The sequence below is a fragment of the Nesoenas mayeri genome (genome assembly GCF_963082525.1).
Source record: "Nesoenas mayeri genome assembly, chromosome: 15".
Taxonomy (NCBI): domain Eukaryota; kingdom Metazoa; phylum Chordata; class Aves; order Columbiformes; family Columbidae; genus Nesoenas; species Nesoenas mayeri.
This window is the reverse complement of record NC_137559.1, coordinates 6,481,238-6,501,884: the sequence shown is the minus strand read 5'-3', so window position 1 is coordinate 6,501,884 and position 20,647 is coordinate 6,481,238. Positions and strand designations below refer to the sequence as shown.

The 20,647-nt window shown below is 50.8% G+C and overlaps 3 protein-coding genes across 7 annotated transcripts in view; 1 reads left to right on the top strand and 2 right to left on the bottom strand.

The window, feature by feature from the left end:
- The window catches only part of ARHGAP17 (Rho GTPase activating protein 17), a 39,361-nt gene extending 38,396 nt beyond the window's left edge, over positions 1–965 (top strand). For 3 of the 5 annotated variants that reach the window (XM_080354240.1, XM_080354243.1, XM_080354239.1), the window contains one exon: positions 65–965. In XM_080354240.1, coding sequence (XP_080210366.1) covers positions 65–189 — 125 coding nt within the window. In that variant the 3' untranslated portion in view covers positions 190–965. The remainder of the gene's footprint in view (positions 1–64) is intronic. The other 2 variants (XM_080354242.1, XM_080354241.1) reach the window with 1 other exon arrangement.
- A 581-nt stretch (positions 966–1,546) lies between these two features.
- TEX47 (testis expressed 47) lies at positions 1,547–4,368 on the bottom strand (the record flags this gene model as incomplete). Its single annotated transcript, XM_080353958.1, has 6 exons — positions 1,547–1,726; positions 2,126–2,336; positions 2,732–2,796; positions 3,153–3,256; positions 4,109–4,181; positions 4,267–4,368. The coding sequence occupies 6 exons, from the start codon at positions 4,366–4,368 to the stop codon at positions 1,547–1,549; spliced, it is 735 nt and encodes a 244-aa protein (XP_080210084.1).
- A 783-nt stretch (positions 4,369–5,151) lies between these two features.
- On the bottom strand, positions 5,152–16,773 carry SLC5A11 (solute carrier family 5 member 11; the record flags this gene model as incomplete). Its single annotated transcript, XM_080354080.1, has 15 exons — positions 5,152–5,372; positions 6,449–6,611; positions 7,766–7,981; positions 8,865–9,033; positions 9,268–9,418; positions 9,794–9,901; positions 10,102–10,237; positions 11,059–11,264; positions 11,688–11,768; positions 12,555–12,660; positions 13,966–14,070; positions 14,533–14,592; positions 14,821–14,925; positions 15,647–15,718; positions 16,642–16,773. The coding sequence occupies 15 exons, from the start codon at positions 16,771–16,773 to the stop codon at positions 5,152–5,154; spliced, it is 2,031 nt and encodes a 676-aa protein (XP_080210206.1).
- Between the last annotated feature and the right edge of the window lie 3,874 nt (positions 16,774–20,647).

Genomic DNA, 20,647 nt, shown 5'->3' with positions numbered 1-20,647 from the left:
GAACACACTCGGGATGGGATCCCACTGCCCCGACTGCTAAACTTGCTGTTCGTTTTTTGTGCAGACCCTAATTCCAGTATCCGAGAACCACTTCAAACCCCTTCAGAGCTTCTTCCAGATGCAGCGAGCAAAGAACTGCACAACCACCTCCTGCTCGACGTGGAGGACACGGAAAGCACCGCTCTGTGACGGACACTGACCTCCCCAAGGTTCCTCTCCTGCTGGGAAAACTATCGGAGCTGACAGGGAAAAGCTTCTTTTGACGATATGGCAAAACTGTAGAGTTGTGACTTGTGCATCACGGAGACGGTGAAGAGCCATTCAGAAGAAGTTTAATGATCTGTGTCTCGGCAATGGTTTTCAAAATCTTGGATGGAAGGAATTAATTACTGCAGAAACGTGCATAGGAAGCTTAATTGCTGCTAATACAGACGGTATTAGCAGAGATTCCAAAAGAATAAGAAGCAGAACAATTAGTTATTTAAAGTGCATGTATTATGGAAATAATCTTTTTAATGTCACGGTTAGACTTTTATTTCTAGTTTGTAGCCATTACAAGGAGATGCCTTGCAAGAGACATTCCCTCTCTGATTTGCTGCAGATTCTTTTTAAAACATGAACCAAAAAACGCCGGAGTGCTGGTGGTGACTGCTGGTTCTGTCACCCCGTCACAGCCGTGGATGATTCGAGTGCCTTGAAGGACTGTCAGACTGCAGAAGGAAACTTACTGTATCTTTAATCATTTCATTGCTACTTAATGATCAGTACTTAATACTTATTTCATAGTTATTTGTATTAACCAAGCCTGCTTTTGTTTATGTGAGACTTGCTACTGTTTCAAGCTGAAATCGTGGAAGTGGTTTTTGTGCTTTCATAGAAAACGGTTGAATTTTGAAAGAACTTTGAAACAGCTGTTTGGATTCTTCAGTTGGGTGAACATTTATAAAATTAAAGATTGTCTTTTGTCATCTTAAAGCATCTTTATTCAAGTTTGTGAGTAACATTGCTACCAAGGGATAGGGAAGGTGACACAGTCGTTCCCTCACATGTTTCTGGCTCTTCTGACAACTTCAGTGGACAATGCGAGTGACAGTGAATCTGATCTGTAATGTGTGGATTGATGTTAAACACAACTGAGTCCAGCTGCAAACCTCATCTAGAGCCCGTTTCATGGAGTGGGATGGGATGAGACAGGCCACACAGTTTCTGCAAATGAGAGGGAGAGGAAACGGTCAGTTTTAACCTTCCTAGAATTAATTCATTAACCTGTGAATTCCTTAATACCCTGTAATACATTTTACTGAAGTTACTAAACTAGACCTCAGGCTTAACTCCAAAATAAAACTGCATTTCACGAAGGCCCTGACAAGACAGGACGTATTAGAGTTGTGATCCTCTTGATGCCCCAGCTGGAAATCCCTGTGGCTGCCCAGTTGTTCCCAGTTCAGACACCGCTGACCAGGCACCAGCACTGGAACAACCTCCTCTAACTCCAAATTTGCTGTCAGGAGCCAACAGCTCTAGTTCTGTTACTCAAGGTGATGTTTCAAACTGTACACAGTGTACCTGAGTCCAGGGCAGGCTGTGAAGGACTTAAATAAATGCTCAGAAAATCTTCTGGACTTGTACATTCTTCAGCATTATACAGAGAGTTAATTGTCTCTGCTGGGATCAGCAGCTCGGGGGCAAGAGTGTGCACGCTCTCCAGTGTATCCTCACTGTCATCCTGGATCGTAAACAGCATATTTCAGTGCAGTGACAAAGCACAGGGCAATGGCACAGCTAAAGGTGAGGAAATGGGTGTTTCTCCCCCAAACCCTGTGTCCCTGTCCTGGGAGCGCACAGCGATGGCATCGGCCTCAGGAGTCACTTCCACCCGGCTTTAAGCTGTGGTGGTGCAGTCGATTAGTTCAAATGGCTGCACAAAATAACCCTGTGGAGGTCTGGAAAGAAACTCAGCATAAAGGACGGAGGTTTCGTAATGCTGTAACACTGCTCTTGGAATCCTCACAGGTGTAAACGCTTTGTAAACTCTGCTTGGGAGCCCAGCGCGGCTGCTCCCTGCTGCAGGGGGGTTCTGTGCCAAATCGGGCACGTGTCTCACCGCCTGGTTATTTGGGGTTACCTCAGAACTCTGGACACCGGCTGCCAGCGTGAGCAGGAGGGCGAGCAGCTCTGCGACCAGCTCCGCCGTGGGCTGGGGCTCTGCTGTGCTTTGTGGGGATGTCACGGGAGGTGTCACAGGAGACGGTGCCGCGGCCACGTACCAGTCTGGGAACAGCCTGGTGGGGATGTTATGGGCCACCACCAAAACTTTAATTTCCTGGAGTAAAGCACTGTGTGGGAAGAGAGTGAATTCCATCCTAAAGCACAGCATGGAGGGGTTTTTTTAGTTTCATAAAAAAAGCAGCGACTAATACTCTAATTTTTGGAATTCCAGTACATGCATGTACAAATGTTGACAGAGCAGGGTACAGAAATAATAACAGCCTATTCCCAAGGATGGAATGTTCCTGTTTTCTGAAACCTCTGCAGGCTGTTGACAGTTGCTGGTGTCCTACAGATGGACTCTGGTGCGGGGGGGGTGGAGCTCAGCTCCTCTGGCCAACAGGCCTTCAATGGGAGAACAAGAGTTTGATATAATCATAGCCAATGTTCAGTTTAACCTGAAGGAAACATTTTACCACTCTGGCTAAAATTTTGTTTCATCGCAGTGATATCAAACACTTACCCATGACCTTGACTTTGGAGAGAAGCTAAATCTTGGATGATGAGATGGATCGTGCTGCTGCAAGACTGCAGAGGAAAGGGTAGAGTTGTTACAGCATTGCTCATTACAATTTAATTTCTGAATATAAAGATAATTCATCAGCTGCCCTACGTGGTGTTTCCCTTTGAGTCCCAGGCGCTGAGGACAACGCACGTTCCTGTTGCGTCTGACAGGTTGATTCTATCAGAACAGGGCGCTGGGCAGTTATCCGGAGCACCGGCTGGAGCAAATCCCAGCGTGAGTTACCGAGTTTGCACAGCGCTATTCGGGTCTCCCAGCCGCTGTACGCAATACGTGTTACACATTGCAGCCCCCTGGAGCTCCAGTTTGTACCGGGATGAATCAAGGTTACTCGATCCCACCGGGAATTCCTGTAACTCACCTCTACCACATGACAAACGTGGCTGGAATAGACAAGCAGCAGACCCGAGACTTGTTCCCTTGCATGGTCTTCTAATGAATTTTCAAACAATCCTCGGTGATAACCTTGTTTCAAAAGCAAAACTGGCAGTTTGTCAAGCGGTTCACAGCGATAGTTCATCAGTGCAGTGTGGTCTGTTCTGTGCTCTCTGCTGCCACACGCAACAGACTCACAGTTGGTGCTTTTGTTACTTGGAAGAAACATTAAGCTATTGCCACCATGGGAATCTCTTCTTAACATATGCACCAATGCAGTTGACATGAGCTCCCAAAACAGCACCAAAACTTGGGATGTTTCAGTAGCTGAAGCCTATGAGTCCCATTAGCATTTATTTACAGATGTGGTTTTGTTTTGGTGCATGTCAGAGGTTTTTGCATGTGCAGCTGGGCCGTGGGCTCTGCTTGACACTGGCCCTACCTGATACGGGTGTTTAAAAACCCAGTTGCCTTAATGTGTCACCTCATCAGACAAGAGACTTGGCAAACCTTAGCTGGCTGGGAAAGTCGCACTGAAGGCTGGTTGCAAAAACAGCATCAAACTTCAAAAATTAAGTCTCTCTCCCTTAGGGTTTCTAATAGTTGTGTTTTATTTGTTTAGGAAGGATTCCCAAGTGACAAAACTCTTTATATGGTTTAACAAAATAGTATTTTCTTATTTTATGGGCTACTACAAGGCTTGTATCGCCACTCCATGCTGCCCGTTACACAACTCCATGCCACACGCTTTTGTAGGTGATATTTGCCACAATACTTAACGTATTTATGGCAGTTTATGTTAGATGACCATGAGATGTGGGACGCCCCGTGGATCTTCGCCCTGCACCAGCAGGAATCGCGACAGCGGCTTCGCGAGGTGACAGCGTGGGGCTGCGGGTCCCCCGGCCGCGCCACCCCCGCCGGGCCACCCCCGCCACCCACCTGCCGCCTCCTCCGCCGCCGCCCCCGGGCGCAGCCGGGCCAGCACCAGCAGCCTGTGCAGCGGGAACCGGCCCTGCGGGAGCACAGCGGGACGGGGCCGGGCCGCTCGCACCGCCCGGCCCGCGGGGGCAGCCCCGGCCCCGCCGCTCCCTGCCCACCTGCCCGGCGCGGTCCCGCCGCTCGCCCAGCAGGTTGTGCCGCCGCAGGGCCGGGGGCTCCGGCGAGTCCGGGCGGCTCCGCGCCGGGGGCTCCTCCGCCATGGCCGGGCTGGAGCCCCCCGGGCACACGCTCCCGGCGGGAGCGCTCGCTCTTTGTTGCGTGTCTGTGGAGCTCCACAGAGCCCCGGGGGAGGGATGGGGAGGGGAGAGCACCGCCCGGCCCCCTGATGGACGTTGGGTGCGGGGTGGATGGTCCCGCCGCGGGTTTCAGCGCACAGACGAGCGGCCTGGAGGGACGGGAGATCGCGGCTCGTCCCGGGGGCTCTGGGCTGGTGTAGCTGGTCCGGGTGTCCCTGCTGGCGTTTGGGGAAGGTCCAGGCCCGGTGGGGCCGTGTCGGCTTCTTGTGCAGCCCGGAGAGGCTGCAGCGCAGGCGGCAACGCCACGTAACTGAGCACAACCTCCCAGAAATGAAACTCGCACTAGTGCACCCACGCTGCTGCCCCTGCAGCCGCACGACGCACAGGATCTGAACCAAGCGTGCTTGTAGCTGGGTATAGAGGCATCAACAGAAACAGAATCCAGACCTCCTGAATTGCAGGCAGTGCTCGAAATCCAAAGAGCATAATTAAATATTTAAAATAAGCAAACAAACCTCTTCTGCCTCGCTTAGCTCTTTAAACCCATCTCATTGCCGGTGTCGAGCACTCAGCACCTTTTACAGCCAGAACCCCATGAGAAACAAGGAAAGGATCAGGGAGAAGGGTCTTCTTAAATAAAGAAATAAAATTTAGAAAGCATTATGAATTACATTAACCCTCTGCTAATTCTTATTATTTACACCAATTAAAATTAGTTGATGGTGTCTGGAGTCGAATAGCCGGCCGTTATGCGAAGTAGGCCCAGAGGAAGACTCCGGCGCACACACACAGCAGCAGGTTGATGTTCAGCACGTGTTTCACCAGCGGTTTCTCCTCCAGGGACGCCACGGGCAGCGGCTCGGCTCTGGGCAATGCCGCGTTCTCAGCGTTCTCCTGTCTGCGCTCCATCCCGCAGAGCCACAGAAGGGCTGTCAGCAGCTTCGAGTTCCCTTTGGTGTTAGTCGCACCTAGAAAGACAGCACATAGTGAGGCACAAATCTCCCCAGTGAAACACAGCCCAGCAACATACCAGTGTGGCCTGGACAAAGGGGTTTGATGCAAAACCACACCAGCGTTCTTTAAATGACTACGCTGAGGTGTGGGGAGCCCTTCAGTGAGCATCTTGTGGGGCTGTAATACCAGTTTCATTCTTCCCCAGAGCTCTGAGCTCAGGTTCTACTGTTCCTGACATTTAATAAACAGCCACAGTAAACCAAAGCTAAAAGCTCAGCTGCAGCTGCTTGGTGCCCATCAGCTCTGGTCCATTTGGGGTGAGTGCAAACCACAGGTGTAAATGGAATTCTCGCAGCGCTGGTGTTGATCAGGGCACACACCACTAAACACTGGGCAGATGGGGCTCATGCACAACCAACAAGAGACTTCCCAGCGGCTGGGAGAGCTGCACAGTAACACATTAGCTTACTGAGCTTTTCAACAGCTTTTCATAGATGAAAGGAATACACAGCAAAAGCTGCAGAGTTACATAAGCAGTGTCCCAGGCTTGGCAAAAACAAGTGATGATAATCATCGCTGGAAATGCAGAACGAGTTGCTATGCGTGTTTGTGCCTAATACCAACAAGTACAAGTTTTAAAAAATGCAAATCCTCCTTCACTGATCTGTCAAGAACTCCGCCCAGGGCTCTGGGTTCTCCCTGGTGCTAGAGTCGATCAGAAAACACCACTGACAAACAGAAATGGAATTTCATGAAAATAATCGTGCTTTTCCTCCACCCTCCCCTCTCTCAGCCAGCTCTCCTTGCAGCGGGGCAGGCAGCACCGGGCTCTGGTGCGGATAACGGGCACGGCTTTCTGTATCCCAGCCAGCTCCGTCTTCATGTCAGGCATATGAAATGCCGTCAAGAGATGGAAAAGACACTAAACTTCTGCTTAGGTAACACTGTCAGGTAAAAACCTTCCAGCATGCCCTGAAGTTACAGCAATCTGGAGGAAGCAGCTTTAACATTTCTCGTCTTCAAAGGCTTTTACATAGTGCCTAGGGTTGTTAGGAGTAGGTGTTACTGAATACGACGTCAGAGCACTTACATTTATTATCATTTGAACTACTTTCAGAAGCAATGCTTATATCAATCTGGAGAGCGGGACGCTCGGCTTCACGCGCTCCTTTGGCAGCGTCAGGGGCAGGGCTGGCTGCCGGGTCTGGCTTGGCTGGCAGGTCCCCGCGTGTGAACCAGGTCAGCCGACTTATCTGATGGCATGAAGAGTGCTGTTAAAGAAAACTGCTTGCACGGTTGTTCAAAGGACTACCTGAGCATGGAGCGGCCTGCGGAGAGAACACTGAGAGGGGCTGGAACAGCCAAGGGCTCAGCGGGCAGCAGCAGAAGCGACGGCTGCACCGGCACGGGGTGGTTTTGCCTGGAGCGCGGGGGCTGTCGGGGCAGCTGCGCTCGCTGAAGGACGCGGCTGCGATCGCTGGCAAGGTGACATTTCTGCACGGGACCATCGTGGGATGCGGACAGGGAGCGGGTCAGCAAGGGAAGCAACAGAAAGTGTGGCCAGGGAGGAAGGCTTCAAAGAACTGGGGTTGTTGAAAGAAGAGAAGGCAGGTGGGAGGTATGATAATTTTCTTCAAATGTGTAAAAGACTCGCTAAAGAGGAATGTTCTCGGTGTCGACAATAGTGTGGAGAGAAGGGGATGAGCACAACATGAAGCTGAAAAGATTCAGGTTGGAGATGAGGAAGAACTGCTGCTGGGAGGGCAGGGGAGCCCTGGAGCAGATCCCACACCTCCCCGGGCGCTCTCCCTCTGGGCATTGCAGAAATACATCACGTTAGTCCTGTCGTGAAGCGAGAGGATGCGCTGGCTGTGTGAGTCCCGAAGGTCCCCTGGCCTCTCCTTTCTGCTATTAGTGTTTTTCTGTAGCCTCAGTTTATCTATTGAAAATAGTCAAACTGGCATAAACCTGTTCCAGAGGAAGTGTGCTCTCTGCCCTTGGTTTCTCTTTTCTGCGAGTAAGAATGGTTCCTTTCTAAATTAGTAAGAGAGTTGATAAAGATGACCCAGAAGCTGAAATTTCTTGGAAAATAAAGGGGAAAAAAAGCTAGTTTTTCATTAATTAAACACGCATTTGAACTTAAGAACAGCTCTTTGTAGCATCTACTGTTGACCAGTTTCCAGGGCGGGAGTCTGGATTTGTGGGACCAAAATCTTAAATGGCAGCAGGGAGCTGGAGCAGAGGAGGGGTTGCAGTTACAGGTTATTGCAAGTGTGATCGTAAATAAAGAATGAATGGAAACTTCCATTTCCAACTTATTTATCCCCACATTATTCCCATGGCTGTAGCGTGGGGCATCCCGGAAACTGTTACAAAAAACAAAAAGCAACCTGAAGGGGTGACGCACCATTTCTGCTGAGGGGGGTTCTGTGAGCAGGCTGACGAGCAGCACAGTGAGGGTGGAGACGGCGGACAGGACCATGGAGAAGTAGAGATAGTGCATGTTCTTGACCACGGCCGGGCGCAGGTCGGTCTCACCGCACCGTGGCTCGGGGTAGAGGAAGTCCAGCACCAGGCGGATGACACCCAGCAGCAGCCCAGTCACCAGCCCCCAGAACGCGCCCTGCAGATGGATGGGGAGGGTTAGGGAAGCAAGAACGACGTGTCTACCCAGCATCATAGAATCATGGGATGGTTTGGGCTGAAGGGACCTTCCCAGCTCCCCCAGTGCCCCCCCTGCCATGAGCAGGGACATCTTCACCAGCTCAGGTTGCTCAGAGCCCCGTCCAGCCTGGCCTGGGATGTCTCCAGGAATGGTTCATCCACCACCACTCTGGCCAACCTGGGCCAGGCTCTCAGCACCCTCAGGCGCAACAATTTCTTCCTCGTGTCTGAATCTCCCCTCCTTTAGTTTAAGGCCATCATCCCTTCCTCCCTTTTCTGCTCTTGCTCTCAGCTCTGCAGTGCTGTCACAGCACCTGGGACCTCTCCTCATGGGGTCAAGTGTGTCGTTAATGTGGGTATGGAGAGCAAGGATAACATCATAAAACATCTTGTGCCAGAATACTTTCAAGAGTGATATTTGTGTCCTAGGGTTGCCTTAGCCCTGAGGGTCTGACAGCTGCTCTTTGCCTGACCAAAGCCTGTTTTGGGAAGACTTTACCCTTTACCCAATCTTTGTGGAGAAACTGGAGGTTTTGTACCCCCTGATGCTATTTGGTTTGTCTCATTCTCTCTCTGGGCTCACTGTGCCTTTTGTAGTTGCCCTGATGCTGATAATACAAGTCAGTGTAATAAGATGATGGCTAATTAGCCCCTAACAGGCTTCAAGCTTTGCAAAGGTCATGCTGGAACAGAGCAGCACAGTCATGTCACTGCTTCTGAAACGCCAGCGGAGCCTTTGTAAGACAGCAGGAGCTGCAGCCTGGGGCAGCGGTTGAAACTACAGGACCCTCAGGAGGACAATGAGGCCACAGAGACTGTGCTGAGCGCAGTGGCGTCGTTACCTTCTCGTTTGCTCTTTTCCAGAAGCAGCCCAGGATGAACACCATTGCCACAGGGGGCTGCAGGTAGGAGCTGATGGACTGGATGTAGATGAAGAGCTGCCCGCCCTGGCCAGCCTGCACCAGCGGGATCCAGAGGATGGAGACCACAGTCAGCAGCAGCACAAACACCCTGTGCAAGAAAAAGATGCTGTTGCTGTCAGCTCAGACTCTTCCTTTCCAGTTTCCCAGCTAGCAAAGCTCCTGTTTGGATCTCTCGTAACCATAAGGCCCTACTCTTGTTCTCCACCAAACCTGTGCAATATGGTGATACCACATCTGTGCAGGGCACAGGCCACGAGCTGTGCCCAGATGTCTATTTGATGCTCAGGCTCTGATATAACACACCTGTCCCAGTTTTCCGTACCTGCCAACGATCATGAGCTCCAACTCAGAGCAACGAGGGCGGAAATGTTTCCAGAGGTCCATGGTGAAAATGGTACTTGCACTATTGAAGATGGAGGTCAGGGAGGACATGAGAGCTGCTATCATCACGGACATCATCAGGCCCCGGAGTCCTGGGAACAGAAGAAGTGCAGCCACCTTGAGGAATCCCCAGCAACCCCACTATAGGATGTCCTCAAATTCTTCTTTAAACTAGAACAGACTTTTAAAAAAATGGTTTTAGCCTCAATTTTAAAGTGGCAGTTATAGGGAGGTGTTAACAGTTGATTATCGTTGTTAAACATCTGTGCTTTGTCTCTCATCCAAGTTTCACTGAATCAGACCTCTGGACACTGGATCACCACCCATCTCTCCTGTTGCATTCTGTCCCTTGCCGCGGTCTCACCAAGCCCAACGTAAACCCCACTGCAATTACAGTTGCAGGGTATTTTCCTCTCTGAACTTCTTCCACAGACACCTTTTGGCTGATGCATCACCAGGCTCCTTACCTACAGGCAGGAGTTCTATCACCAGCTTAGGATAAGCAATATCAGAACAGCCAGAAGGGTTGCCACAGATTTTTCGGCAAATTTCTGCATCTGCACAAGCCACTAGATCTAAAATAAGGAAAGGGGAGTGAGAGGCAGTATTGCATGGTCACAATAAACCGACGTATCTAAACAAGTTAGTTTCATCTGCTGGGCGTTTGGTGCACTGCAACCTTTTAGTTAATTCAGTAAAGGCTGTTTCAGCTCCACAGAGGAGGCACAACCAGTAGTGACAGATCAAGGGAGCAGATCTCTCGTTCAGCACTTACCTGGGAAGAGAATCCGGCTGACCATGCCTGGCATTACCATCATAAAGAGGGGCAAAATTTTCAAGTAGGAGGTCATCAAGGAGCCTCCTTTAGCATGAGAGAGGTTTTTAGCAGCAAGGGACCTCTGAACGATGACCTAGAAATTAAGAAATGTGTTTGGTCTGCTGTCAGCAGAGAGGAGCTCGCTGAGGACCATGTGGTACCGGTTGTGTTCACGTGTACACCTCATCCTCCTCTAAACTACTGAAATCTTGGAAGGGTCAACCCAGAGCTTGGCTGTAGCTTTATAATTCCTGCTTCAGATCCTGCGTATCTTACAGAAAAGTAGATATGGAAAGCACTGCTTGTGTCATCAGGTCTGAGCCTTGCCTCTGCAGGATGCCGTGCTGCAGCATCTGCTCCTTAACTAATCAGGCTGAGGCTTGGAATTTTCATTTCTTCTTCATTTGTTGGGGAGTCCCCTGAGCCACTGAGCCTGCCTGGTCAGCAGCACCCCCTGCCAAAGCAAGACAGAGGCTGAAACCAGCAGAATTAGACGAAACAGCAGTACAAGAGCATCAGGAGGTGACTTAGGGCTCTCATCTTGCTGGCTCCGATGTTGTCAGTAGGAGGGATGGGAGTCAGAGCCCTGGGAAGTTGAAGGAAGGTGGTTCACAAGAAGTTCACAGGTGGTTCACAAGAAGTGAAAGGCTTAAGTTTTTTTAAAAAAATATCTTAATAGACTGGGGTTAACTGACAAATACATTCTTAACCCTTTATACCTTGAAATGATTCCCAAAATCTAGTTGCGCATAGCAAGTTTGGCATCTTTAGGATTGCAACTGTCAGATTTTACCGATTTCCCATCAGAAATAGTAAACCAGTCCAGGCGAGGTTGCAAAACCTGGGTTTGTAATCACATCCAAACAACCAGTAACTTTCTATTGAAACCAAACAAAGAGATGAGGAGCAACCCACCTGATCCGTACACCAGTACCACAGGGACGGGATGGTCATTCCCAGCAAGACTCCTGGCCAGGGAAGGTCGGAGTTAACAGGGTCTCGGAAAATGTGAAAAGCATCTTCTCTCGGCAACCCACAGCTGCTGTTTTCCTTGCGGATGCTGGGAATGGCATCAAAGTATTTTGTCTGCAAACCTTCAAGACCACCAACTTCAATAAAGCCTAAAACAGGTCATGAGAAGCAGATATCATCTTCTCGGGTTCGTACTCTGATTTTCAGTCTCTGTAGTTTGCTATGGGTGATGCTTCACAAGTGTTCTTTAAAATTGGAAGCTATCGACTCTAACATTGGGGATGGTGTAACACTAAAACTGCTGGCTAGGGAACATGCTTCTTCACTATAATATGCTTCAGAACCTGTTTCTTCAGAGATTTTCTTTTTTTTTTCCTTCTTTAGAGATTTTTCAGGGGGTACTCATGTATTCTTACCGCATAAAGAACTACTGTAAATTATTTGTACAAGCGTGTAGAAGGCAGTTCCCAGAACAACAACTGAGTGATCAGCTCTGATGACCCAGCTCGTTTCTAGTTCTTGGTAAAGCTTTTGTCACAGTTTTAGCAACAAAACCCCAGGGAAACACTCACTGAAGACCATGAGGGTCAGGGCCCCGATGAGCATGATGAAGGTTTGCAGTGCGTCGGTGTAGATGACGGCGGCCAGGCCACCTGTGAGAGCAGAGAAGCAGCAGATGAGGGAACGGGGTTTGTTCTGTCAGAGCATCTCACGCTTTGCAGCAGTTTTGGACGAGCAGCATCAACCGAGCCCCATGCCCGGCATCTTCTGGCCATGCTGGGGGCGATTTGGCCAGTTCCTGTGCCTGACACTTTGCCTGAAATTTTTCATGTTTTGAATCATAATGAGTCACCATTTTGTCACTAAAAAGCCAAAATCCAGTATTAGTACTTCTATGGGAAATACATGAAAAAGCTCCAAAACAAAGGCCGAGCTGAATAAGAAGAAACAAAAAGGGGAGGGGGGAATCTTTATGAGCAACATCACTGGGGTGAGCACTGGGAAAGAAGGAACCTTTATTTGTTTCGGATTTGCTGCTTACGCCATGCATGGCTTTTTTCCATTTGGCCGCTCCTGAGCCCTGCGAGGGCACCAAGATTGACAATGGTTTCCGCATTACACGGCTCATTGTTGTGTAAATCACTCATACCTCCAAAAACCCGGAGGACAAACATCTTGTGCAAATGCCTGGAGCGCAGCTTCTCCTTAAAGCAGAACCGACACGCACTCATACCTGGAATGGCCTTATGAGGGGGATTCATTTACTCTTACCTGGGAATTTTTTCTTAATAGGCGAGCTGTTAATTGCTTTCCCCCCAGCCCATTATCCACATTATCCACTCATGGCAAAGCCAGATGGTGTGGGGAGCGCAGGACTCGTGTCACAGCTCTGCTCCCTGGGCAGGGGCTGTGGTGGGATCTGAGACTCAGCCACGTACCCGCCACGGTGTAGACGGCTGTGATGGCCAGCAGCCCGGCCACGGCGATGTAGAGGTCCCAGTGCAAGGCTTGCTGAATGAAGAGGGCCCCAGCGTACATATCAACCTAGAGAAAAATGATCGTTATCACAGTTGGCACAATGATATGATGATGAGCAGCGCCGACCAAGCCGTGTCCTTCGTGGGACAGACCCATCTGGTTTGTAACCGTTGAGACTCCCCACAGTGTTTTCTCCACCTGGCACATCCCTCTGCAGCCCCAGCTCCTGCCCCCTCTGCAATGGCACCAGGTTCAGTTCAGCGTTCAGGCAGTTTGTCATGAGTGGTCCATGGAGGGGCAGGGAGGGTGACGATGGAGCTGTCCCCAGAGCAGTGGAGCATGCACAGAGCTCGGTGAAAAAGGCATTTTTGGGGGTGAGCTTGTCCCTTCCATGGAGCATCCAGGAGCTGGTGGGGAGAGCTGAGACCAGAGCACGCACAGTGCAAACCCCCAGCCAGCCCCAGCACCCATTTGCCATGCTGCGAATTCCTCCTGGTGACACGGTGACAGTGAGATCACAGGGAAACGCGTCCTCAGGGCTGGGAGCCAGCCCTGACAGACGAGCTCTGTGGCTACGGGAAAACACTGTGTTTTAGGAGAGCTTCAGGACAGGCCAAGTGCAGACCACAGAATGACAGACAGATATAAAAGCATCTCGAGTACAGGACTCGTATTATCAGAGGTTTCCATCAGATGGCTCCTCGGTGCCACTCGAACCCTGTGATTCGCACTCATTCAGAGGGGACATGGGCAGGCGGGTGTCAGACACCGTGTCCCACCCGGCCCCGTACGTACAGGCAAAACACCGGCAGGACTTGTCTGATTTCACAGATCGCTGCACTGCTGCACAGTTAATAAACAGCCTGTGCCATGTTGCACAAGGGTTGATTCAGTTATTTATTGAAGGCACTACATCAAAGAGGTGCTATAAATCATGAAGCTCTTTTCACCTAACCACATACCAGCTCCTACGTTCTTGTTCATCCTACACAGAACACCATTTAGCCTCTGTGCAGGTGATGAATGCGCAAAGGGAGGAAACTGGGTGAACTGCCAGGTGTACCAAGCATGACAACAAATGCATCCACACTCACAGCTCAGCTTTTCAATGAACTATAGCTCAGGACATCGACACTGAGCTTTCCCTCCTACTGTAGCAAGCGTTCAGATCCTTCACATTAAAAACCAAAAAGTTATTATTTTTGTGGGGGTTCTCAAACAACTATAGTCCAGCTTCCTGAGATATTGTGGTAATACACCCTTTTCTGCTAACACAGGGAAGGGCCAGCAGTTGCATTTCTCAGCCTCACTGATCAGCATGTTTCCAAAGCGAATTTAATTCAGTCTGTTTCCATGTTTTTTTCTACTTACTGATATTTTGGTGAAAATATAGATGAACAAGTAGAGAATTGCCAGGAACATCTGGATTCTTTTGCCTCCAAAACGTTTCCGCAGGTACTCAGGCATGGTAGTGACCTACACGAGAGATGTGTCACAGCTAGTGGGACGTGGCCCCTCCAGTGCCCTCTGAGCCACTGTGGTTTGCACTGGTAAGAGACCAGAACAGCTCTGCCATTTGTGCTGTGCTTGTGTTTGGTTCTCAGCTGGCTCCGTAGGCCAGCACAACAGCTTAGCAAGCACTGACTTAGCTGTAATGCTTGGCTCACTATAAACTGTGCTGTGAGAGCCTCTGTCCACCCCCTCGGGACACAGAGCAACTTTACTCCATTGCTGGGTGGTGGAATGGTCTGACCCCACACCTGAGCCCCCATTGCTGTCCCCAGCAGCTCTCTTCCCCTTTAGCCCAGGCCACCAGAGCAGCCGGGAGCACCATGGAGCAGAAACTCAGGTGCAGCAGGAGATGATTAAGCCCAGGAGCCCAACAGGTGGTTTAAATACCAGCAAATCACCAATGGGCACAACATCCTTTCTACTTACTCCTGCTGCTATGTAAATGGGAAGGAAGAGCCAGGCCAGCACCAGGACAGAAAACATCCCCTGCAAAGCAAATGGAAATGTAGGTGAGTGATGCTGGTCACAGCTGTGGTGGGCTGGGTTGGTGGGGACACAGGGACAGGGTTATCCTTCAGGTGTCCCCAGCAGGTGGCTTCCAGCTCAGGAGCCTGAGTATTTGGAGCTGCCACAGCGGTCCCCTCGTGTTGGTATAATACACGTTTGTTGGTGTTGGAGTTTCCCCGTATGGCGTGAGCCACTGTGCCAACTCACGTTCCACTCGTAGGCTGCTGTGGCGATTCCTGAGGCGGCTCCAGAGCCGGCCAGGCCGATGAAGTGGCCACTGCCAACGTTGCTGGCAAACAGGGACGCGCCCACCTGGGGAAAGACAAGAAATGGGACCTCGCCATGGGACAAGGGGTGTTCTCAGCCTGGTGATGGGCAGTTTGGGGCTCTGGTGCACACCCCCTAGTGGGTTCCCTCTGGAGGCGTTACACAAGCATGCTGTCAGCCCATTCTTTACTATGGAGAACATGAAACCCTTGTCACCCTCTGACACCTTTTTTTTCCTATGTGTTCAATGGCTCCAGCACCTCTCTTTGGCTTGTTTCATTGTTCACTGCCTATCGCTCCTTTGTGGGCATGTTTAGGACCATCCCGCTTCTAACAGCGTCTGGTCTCTCACAGAGATGCAGGGCAGAAAGCAAAGATAACCAGTAGAAATGTCAGTCCATCAGGTTCTTACGTTAGTCTGTACTGACTCACTAGCCCAGCCCAAATGAAACACCCCACATAGCGATGGGGACCACCCAGTTAATTCTGGAAATCTCCTGATCAAAGCATGCAGAATTGGGCAGGCTCTGCAGGGTTGGCTCTTACATGGATGCAGGGCTGTGGCAATGCCCTGCGACAGATCTGCTGCCCCAGTCTTGAATATGGGGAAAAAAACCACCAGTATTATAACTGGGTCTTTGCAAACCATGGAAGTAATTTCTTTTCTTTCTTTCTGTTTGGAGAAATAAGTTTTGTTTGGACAAAAGTGCTTTTCAGTCTTGCTGTAGCCCAGGGGCACAAGGAGTGTAACGATAAAGGTACTTACAGGCCACCAAACCATCTGTCCTCCGGCTAGAAAGTAGCCTTTGACAGTGCTGCGCTGCGTCTTCCACATGGACTGGGAAAGCAGAAAAGCAGGACAGGGGTGTCAGCAACCGCATCAGCTGCTGCTCAGAGCATCGCCAAGTGGCGTCCCCAGCAGGAGACTCTGTGCTCTCACCGGGTGAAAGCAAAGGGTGAGTCCCATTCCTGCAGCTGCTGCTGGGAAATGCTGGGGGACGAGAGAGCAGCAGACAAGGGAGGGGACAGACCAGGGCTCTAAGCCAAATGCAAAGTTTTCCATCATTTCAGCATCCTGGTTACATGTTTTCTGTGAGAAGCAAACTAAATCACTCCAGATCTGTGAGAAAGATGAGCAATTTTGGGCAAGAACCGCACACATCCCTGGTTATTAGGCACAGCTGGGCGAAATGCTCCGTGTTGCATGTATTACACATTGTCTCCTGTTCTGCAGAGATTTCAGGTAGTTTCATGCAACACCACGAGAGTTATGCACCATGTGTGCGGGGAGCAACTATTCATCTCTGCCTTATGACAGCCGATTGTGCTTTTGCTATTACAAATGCCATGCCAAAAGGATGTCCTTCTGCCTTAATTATATATAAACAGTATTTTAAATTTATGGAATCTGCTGTCGAGACCACTGCAGACAAGCACAGGTGATTTATAGACAACAATTCCTTCCTGGATGAACAAAACATTATTCTTAGCAATACTTTGTACTCAGATGACCTCTTCCTTACAAGGGTTCTCAAAACTGTGGCAAACACTAGAGCTGAACAGCTCTCCTCTGGAGCAGTGAGGACACTTCCCCAGGCTGAAGTGAGGAAAAGAACCTGTAAACTCAATCTTTCCACTTGTTCAGTTGAATCCAGTGAAGTGCAGCTGGATCCAAGCCAAAGTAAAATAATTTGAGGCCCAACAGCCGTATTTTTCAGTGTAACAGGGCATATACAAAAGTTTTTAATGATATCTGCTTACCCACAGCCCAACTGCGAGGACAAACACAAAGTAAAGCACAAGGACAGCGATGTCGATGGGCTCCAGCATCTTCTGGGGAAACACATCCCATGAGGGGGTCACAGAGGATGGGGCGGTGCCGGTGGGCTCCATGGTTTCTTATGCAGGCTGAGCGTTCCTTTGTCTTGATGCATATATCTGTTAAAAAATGACATGGTGACATGGTTAGGAGACCGTGTGGCAGCACTGTGAAGGTGCTTATTGAATTATTCAGGGATTATCAGGTCCGTGACTCTGGCTTTGGCACTGCTCGTGCCGGAGCTGTGGAGAAGACTCTTGTCTCTGGCATTTGCCTTTGTCTGTGAGTCCCATTCCATGGTGTGAAAATGCTGTGGGCTGGTCGGATTTCCTTTGCAGCGGATAATTGTTTAAGTGGTGGGGAAATGGTCACGCAGGAGAGGATGTGAAATAGCCAGAGGAAAGGACCAGGACGTGGCACAGCCGGTGATGACAGCCTGTGTGTCCCAGTGCGGCAGCACTGCGGGACTGGCCTTGGTGAGAAGCTGCTGCCAGAAATGTGCCCATGAGGAGCTGTTGGGATGTGAAGACACATGAGCTGCTGCAGTGAAGGTGCTGTTTTCCTCCTTGGCCACAGCAAAAGTTGGAGACTGGGTGCAGGGAGTGCTTGGGGCTCCTCCTGAGCGTGGCTCCACCAGGAACGGATGCCGGCAGTGTCATCGAGCAGAGGGACAGACAGATGGGACGAGCAGTGGGTACCGTGGGCAGACGGTGCAGCCGCGTGGAACCAGCACCAAGGAGCCGGGGCTCCCTCCTGCACACCAGCCTGCAGATGCATTTCCTGCGGGTGAGATACTCATATGCTTCCCACAGGAATAAAAACTCATTTTCTTGTCCCGAAATGCCTGATGAGGTGATATGGCACCACTGAGGGAGCCCTGCAAGGGCTGTCTGGAGCCCTCTGGAGCACCTTGTGGTGCCAAGCTGCTGCCCCGCAAGGAGTTTGGTTGGGTATCTGAATTAACGTAGTTCCTCCTCGTTTCCTTCTCCTCCCCTCGCCCAGGCTTGGCCCCGTGTTGTGAGTGGGACAGGATGCAAGTGGCAGCCCCGGTGCGGCCGCGGCAGGGCTGGCTCGGGTGGCCGGTGTTGGTCACTGGGGATTCCCAGGCCAGCACCTCACTGCTGCACTCCAGCCACTGAGCAGGTTTGGGGTTATTTCTCTCACCCTGCTGAGCCGAGGAGACGGTTCCTCTGAGGAGGGGCAGATCCAGCACTTGGTGTGGCCTTGCGGCCACCCCAGCTCTGGGTCCAGCCCTGGTGTCACCGGGATAGCTGTGTTCAGTGTCTGCTGGTCCTTGTCCTCCTTCTGCCTCTGCAGCCAGCCAGGTCCTTTGGCCTCTCTTGCACTTGTAAAGCAACACTTATAAGCTCCCCACAGCCAAAAATCTGGAGAAGGTGGGGCGAAGGATGGCCTGCACCAGCCCAGGGCTCCTGCCGTGGATGGTTGGACAAGTGGTTGAACAAGTTCTTCCTCCGAACGCAAAGCGCAGACCGAAACAACCGCCCCATCCCTCAGTCGCGTGTTTCACAACCACCATCAGCTTCGCTCCTTTGTCGATGTGTGGAGCTGCAGCTGGAAACTTCCCATAGCAAACCTACGACCTGAAGAGTTCCCTGAGGGTAAGAGGCTGCTCTGGGCACCGGTGACACCGCCGGCACCAGGTGTGCACATAGAGCAGCAGGAATGGAATCCCACCTGCCGGGGATGCAGTGATGTCCCCTGCCAGGCATTGGTCAGGGGTACAAGCCCTGCCCTGTGTCCCACTACACCCTGTCCTGCAGCACAGGGCTGCGAGGCTCCTGCCCATGCAAAAAGGTTGGACAATAAATAAGGAATTTCTAGTGGCTGGTACCATTCCATCACCCGCCTTCCACAGCTGGGGGTGCATCCAAGACATCAGCAGCCTCCAGCACAAGACCAGAAGATGGTACAGAGCCCTGTTCTGGTGGGTTGGCAGCACCAGGCTGGGATCAGGGACTTGCAGCATTTTGGCAGAGCCTTTTCTGTGCCTCGTAAAGCTCCTGGATCCCACTGAGTTCCTTGGGAGCTTCTACCTTGTGAGGATGCGGGACACGGACAATCAGATCAGCGCTGTCTTACCTCTTTAAGAGCCAATATATCTTGGCTGCTGCTGAGTTTTTACTGGCATGCTTTAACCTCTAACTAGGAAAAGAAAAATAGGGTGTGTTACGCCAGCCTTGGGAAGTTGCTAACTCCGCTCTAACTCCTACTTTCTCTTTCCCAGCTATGATATTGCTGGTTCTTTCCATCCCAAGACCCTTCCCACCCCAGGGCCCACAGGCAGGGATCAGTACTGGCTGTACAGCCAATGCTAGGGGCTCCATATGTTCTATCTCGCATGGGATTCAGCCACGTACATGGGAGAGCCTTCACGTACATGGGAGAGCCTTGTGTCTGTCCCTCCAAAATGCATGCGGATCTGGGGCAGAGCTCTGCAGGTAATTGTTGTGCTTGTCAGTTAGAAAATAAAGGGAAACATGCAGGGGAAATTCCCAGGGCTGAATTCAGGTGCCTGGTTAAAGCTCCTCCTGTGGCTTCCGGGGCTGGGGTGAGGTTGGGCATAAGGAAAAATGCAGTAGAGTCGGTTGCTCTGATTTCAGATCCTAACTCTGCTCCGGCCCAGTGGAAATTTTGCCCGTTTTGTGAATTCAGCTCACAGCCCAGTCTCCTTCGGTTCCTGGCACAGGCGGCACCGCTTCCCTCGCCAGAGATTGTGCGGAGGGAACATCGGTGGCATTGAAATGAAGCCGCTGAAGCCAGCCCTTTATCAATGGTCCCAGCAGAGACTCAGCCCACGTGGGTCTTGAGCAACCCGTCCGGACTGTATCGCTCTAAATGCTTCCTCAACGGGGTTTTTTTTAAAGCATTCCCAGGTCCATCCACCTCCTAAATCCACCGGGGCTGATAAAGCCCAGCATCGCCCCGAACACGCGGATCGCCCAGGGCTCCCCGACTCGAGGGAGAAGCCGAAAGGGAACTTACTGCGCTCAGCTGGGTCTCATTCTGCTCCTGCGCCGGGCACCACCGAGCCTCTGCCAACTGACAGGCAGCTTAAATATTGCCAGAGAATCAGGATTTGCCAGCGGAGCTGTTAACAGTGTCGCAAGGAATGAGAAGGAATATTTATAGTCAAAGTTAAACTAATTGCCCGAAGTTACTCTTTCGATCTCCCGTGGCTCTAGTGAGAAGTGTATTATTTTCATTATCAGGGCTCATGGGTCAAACTCCACAGAGTGCCATTCTCTTAAGCAATCCGCACAGCTAGAGAAGGGACAAGTAACAATAAAATATCCGTGCTGATGTCCTCTCAAGCTGACAGCCAGTCCCGTCTCTGTGTTTGTGCCTTAGCCTTACAAAGGGCAGAATTCATCCCTGGGCTGGGTTCAGAACTCATTTCTGAGGCTGTAGGTTAATCGCAGAATCGGGTCTGCCTTCAGCATCATCTATCTGAAAAACCCCACGGTGGAGTTATCAATCTGAATTTTGCTGTGCGGGATCCCCTGAGCGCACGTTTTACTGACGGGTTCTCAGGTCTCTGTGATGCCGGGGGGGACATCCCAGCAAAGCCCCTGAGGAATGTGGGTCCTGCATTGCCGGCTGGTCCCCAGAGAATCTCTGAGCGCAGGTGCTGCTTCTGTCTCACTCGTCATTTCATGCTGCAACTAATTGGGCTGCTTTTACCAAAGGTTTTGTGAAACTTTCCCCCTTCTCTGACAATCTCAGTTCTCACTTCACTTTTGAGTTTTCTGGGTTGACAATGAAGGCAAGTTAAATAAAGGCACCCCAGAGCCTAAGAAACCAGAAAGCAAGGTAGGAAAACCCAGTATCAGTATTTTACCTCATTGTTTCACACTTGGCTCACACTTCTTACAGACATAACTAAAGGTTTGTGAATTTCATTATTGCAGAGGCTTTAATTTGGTCCAC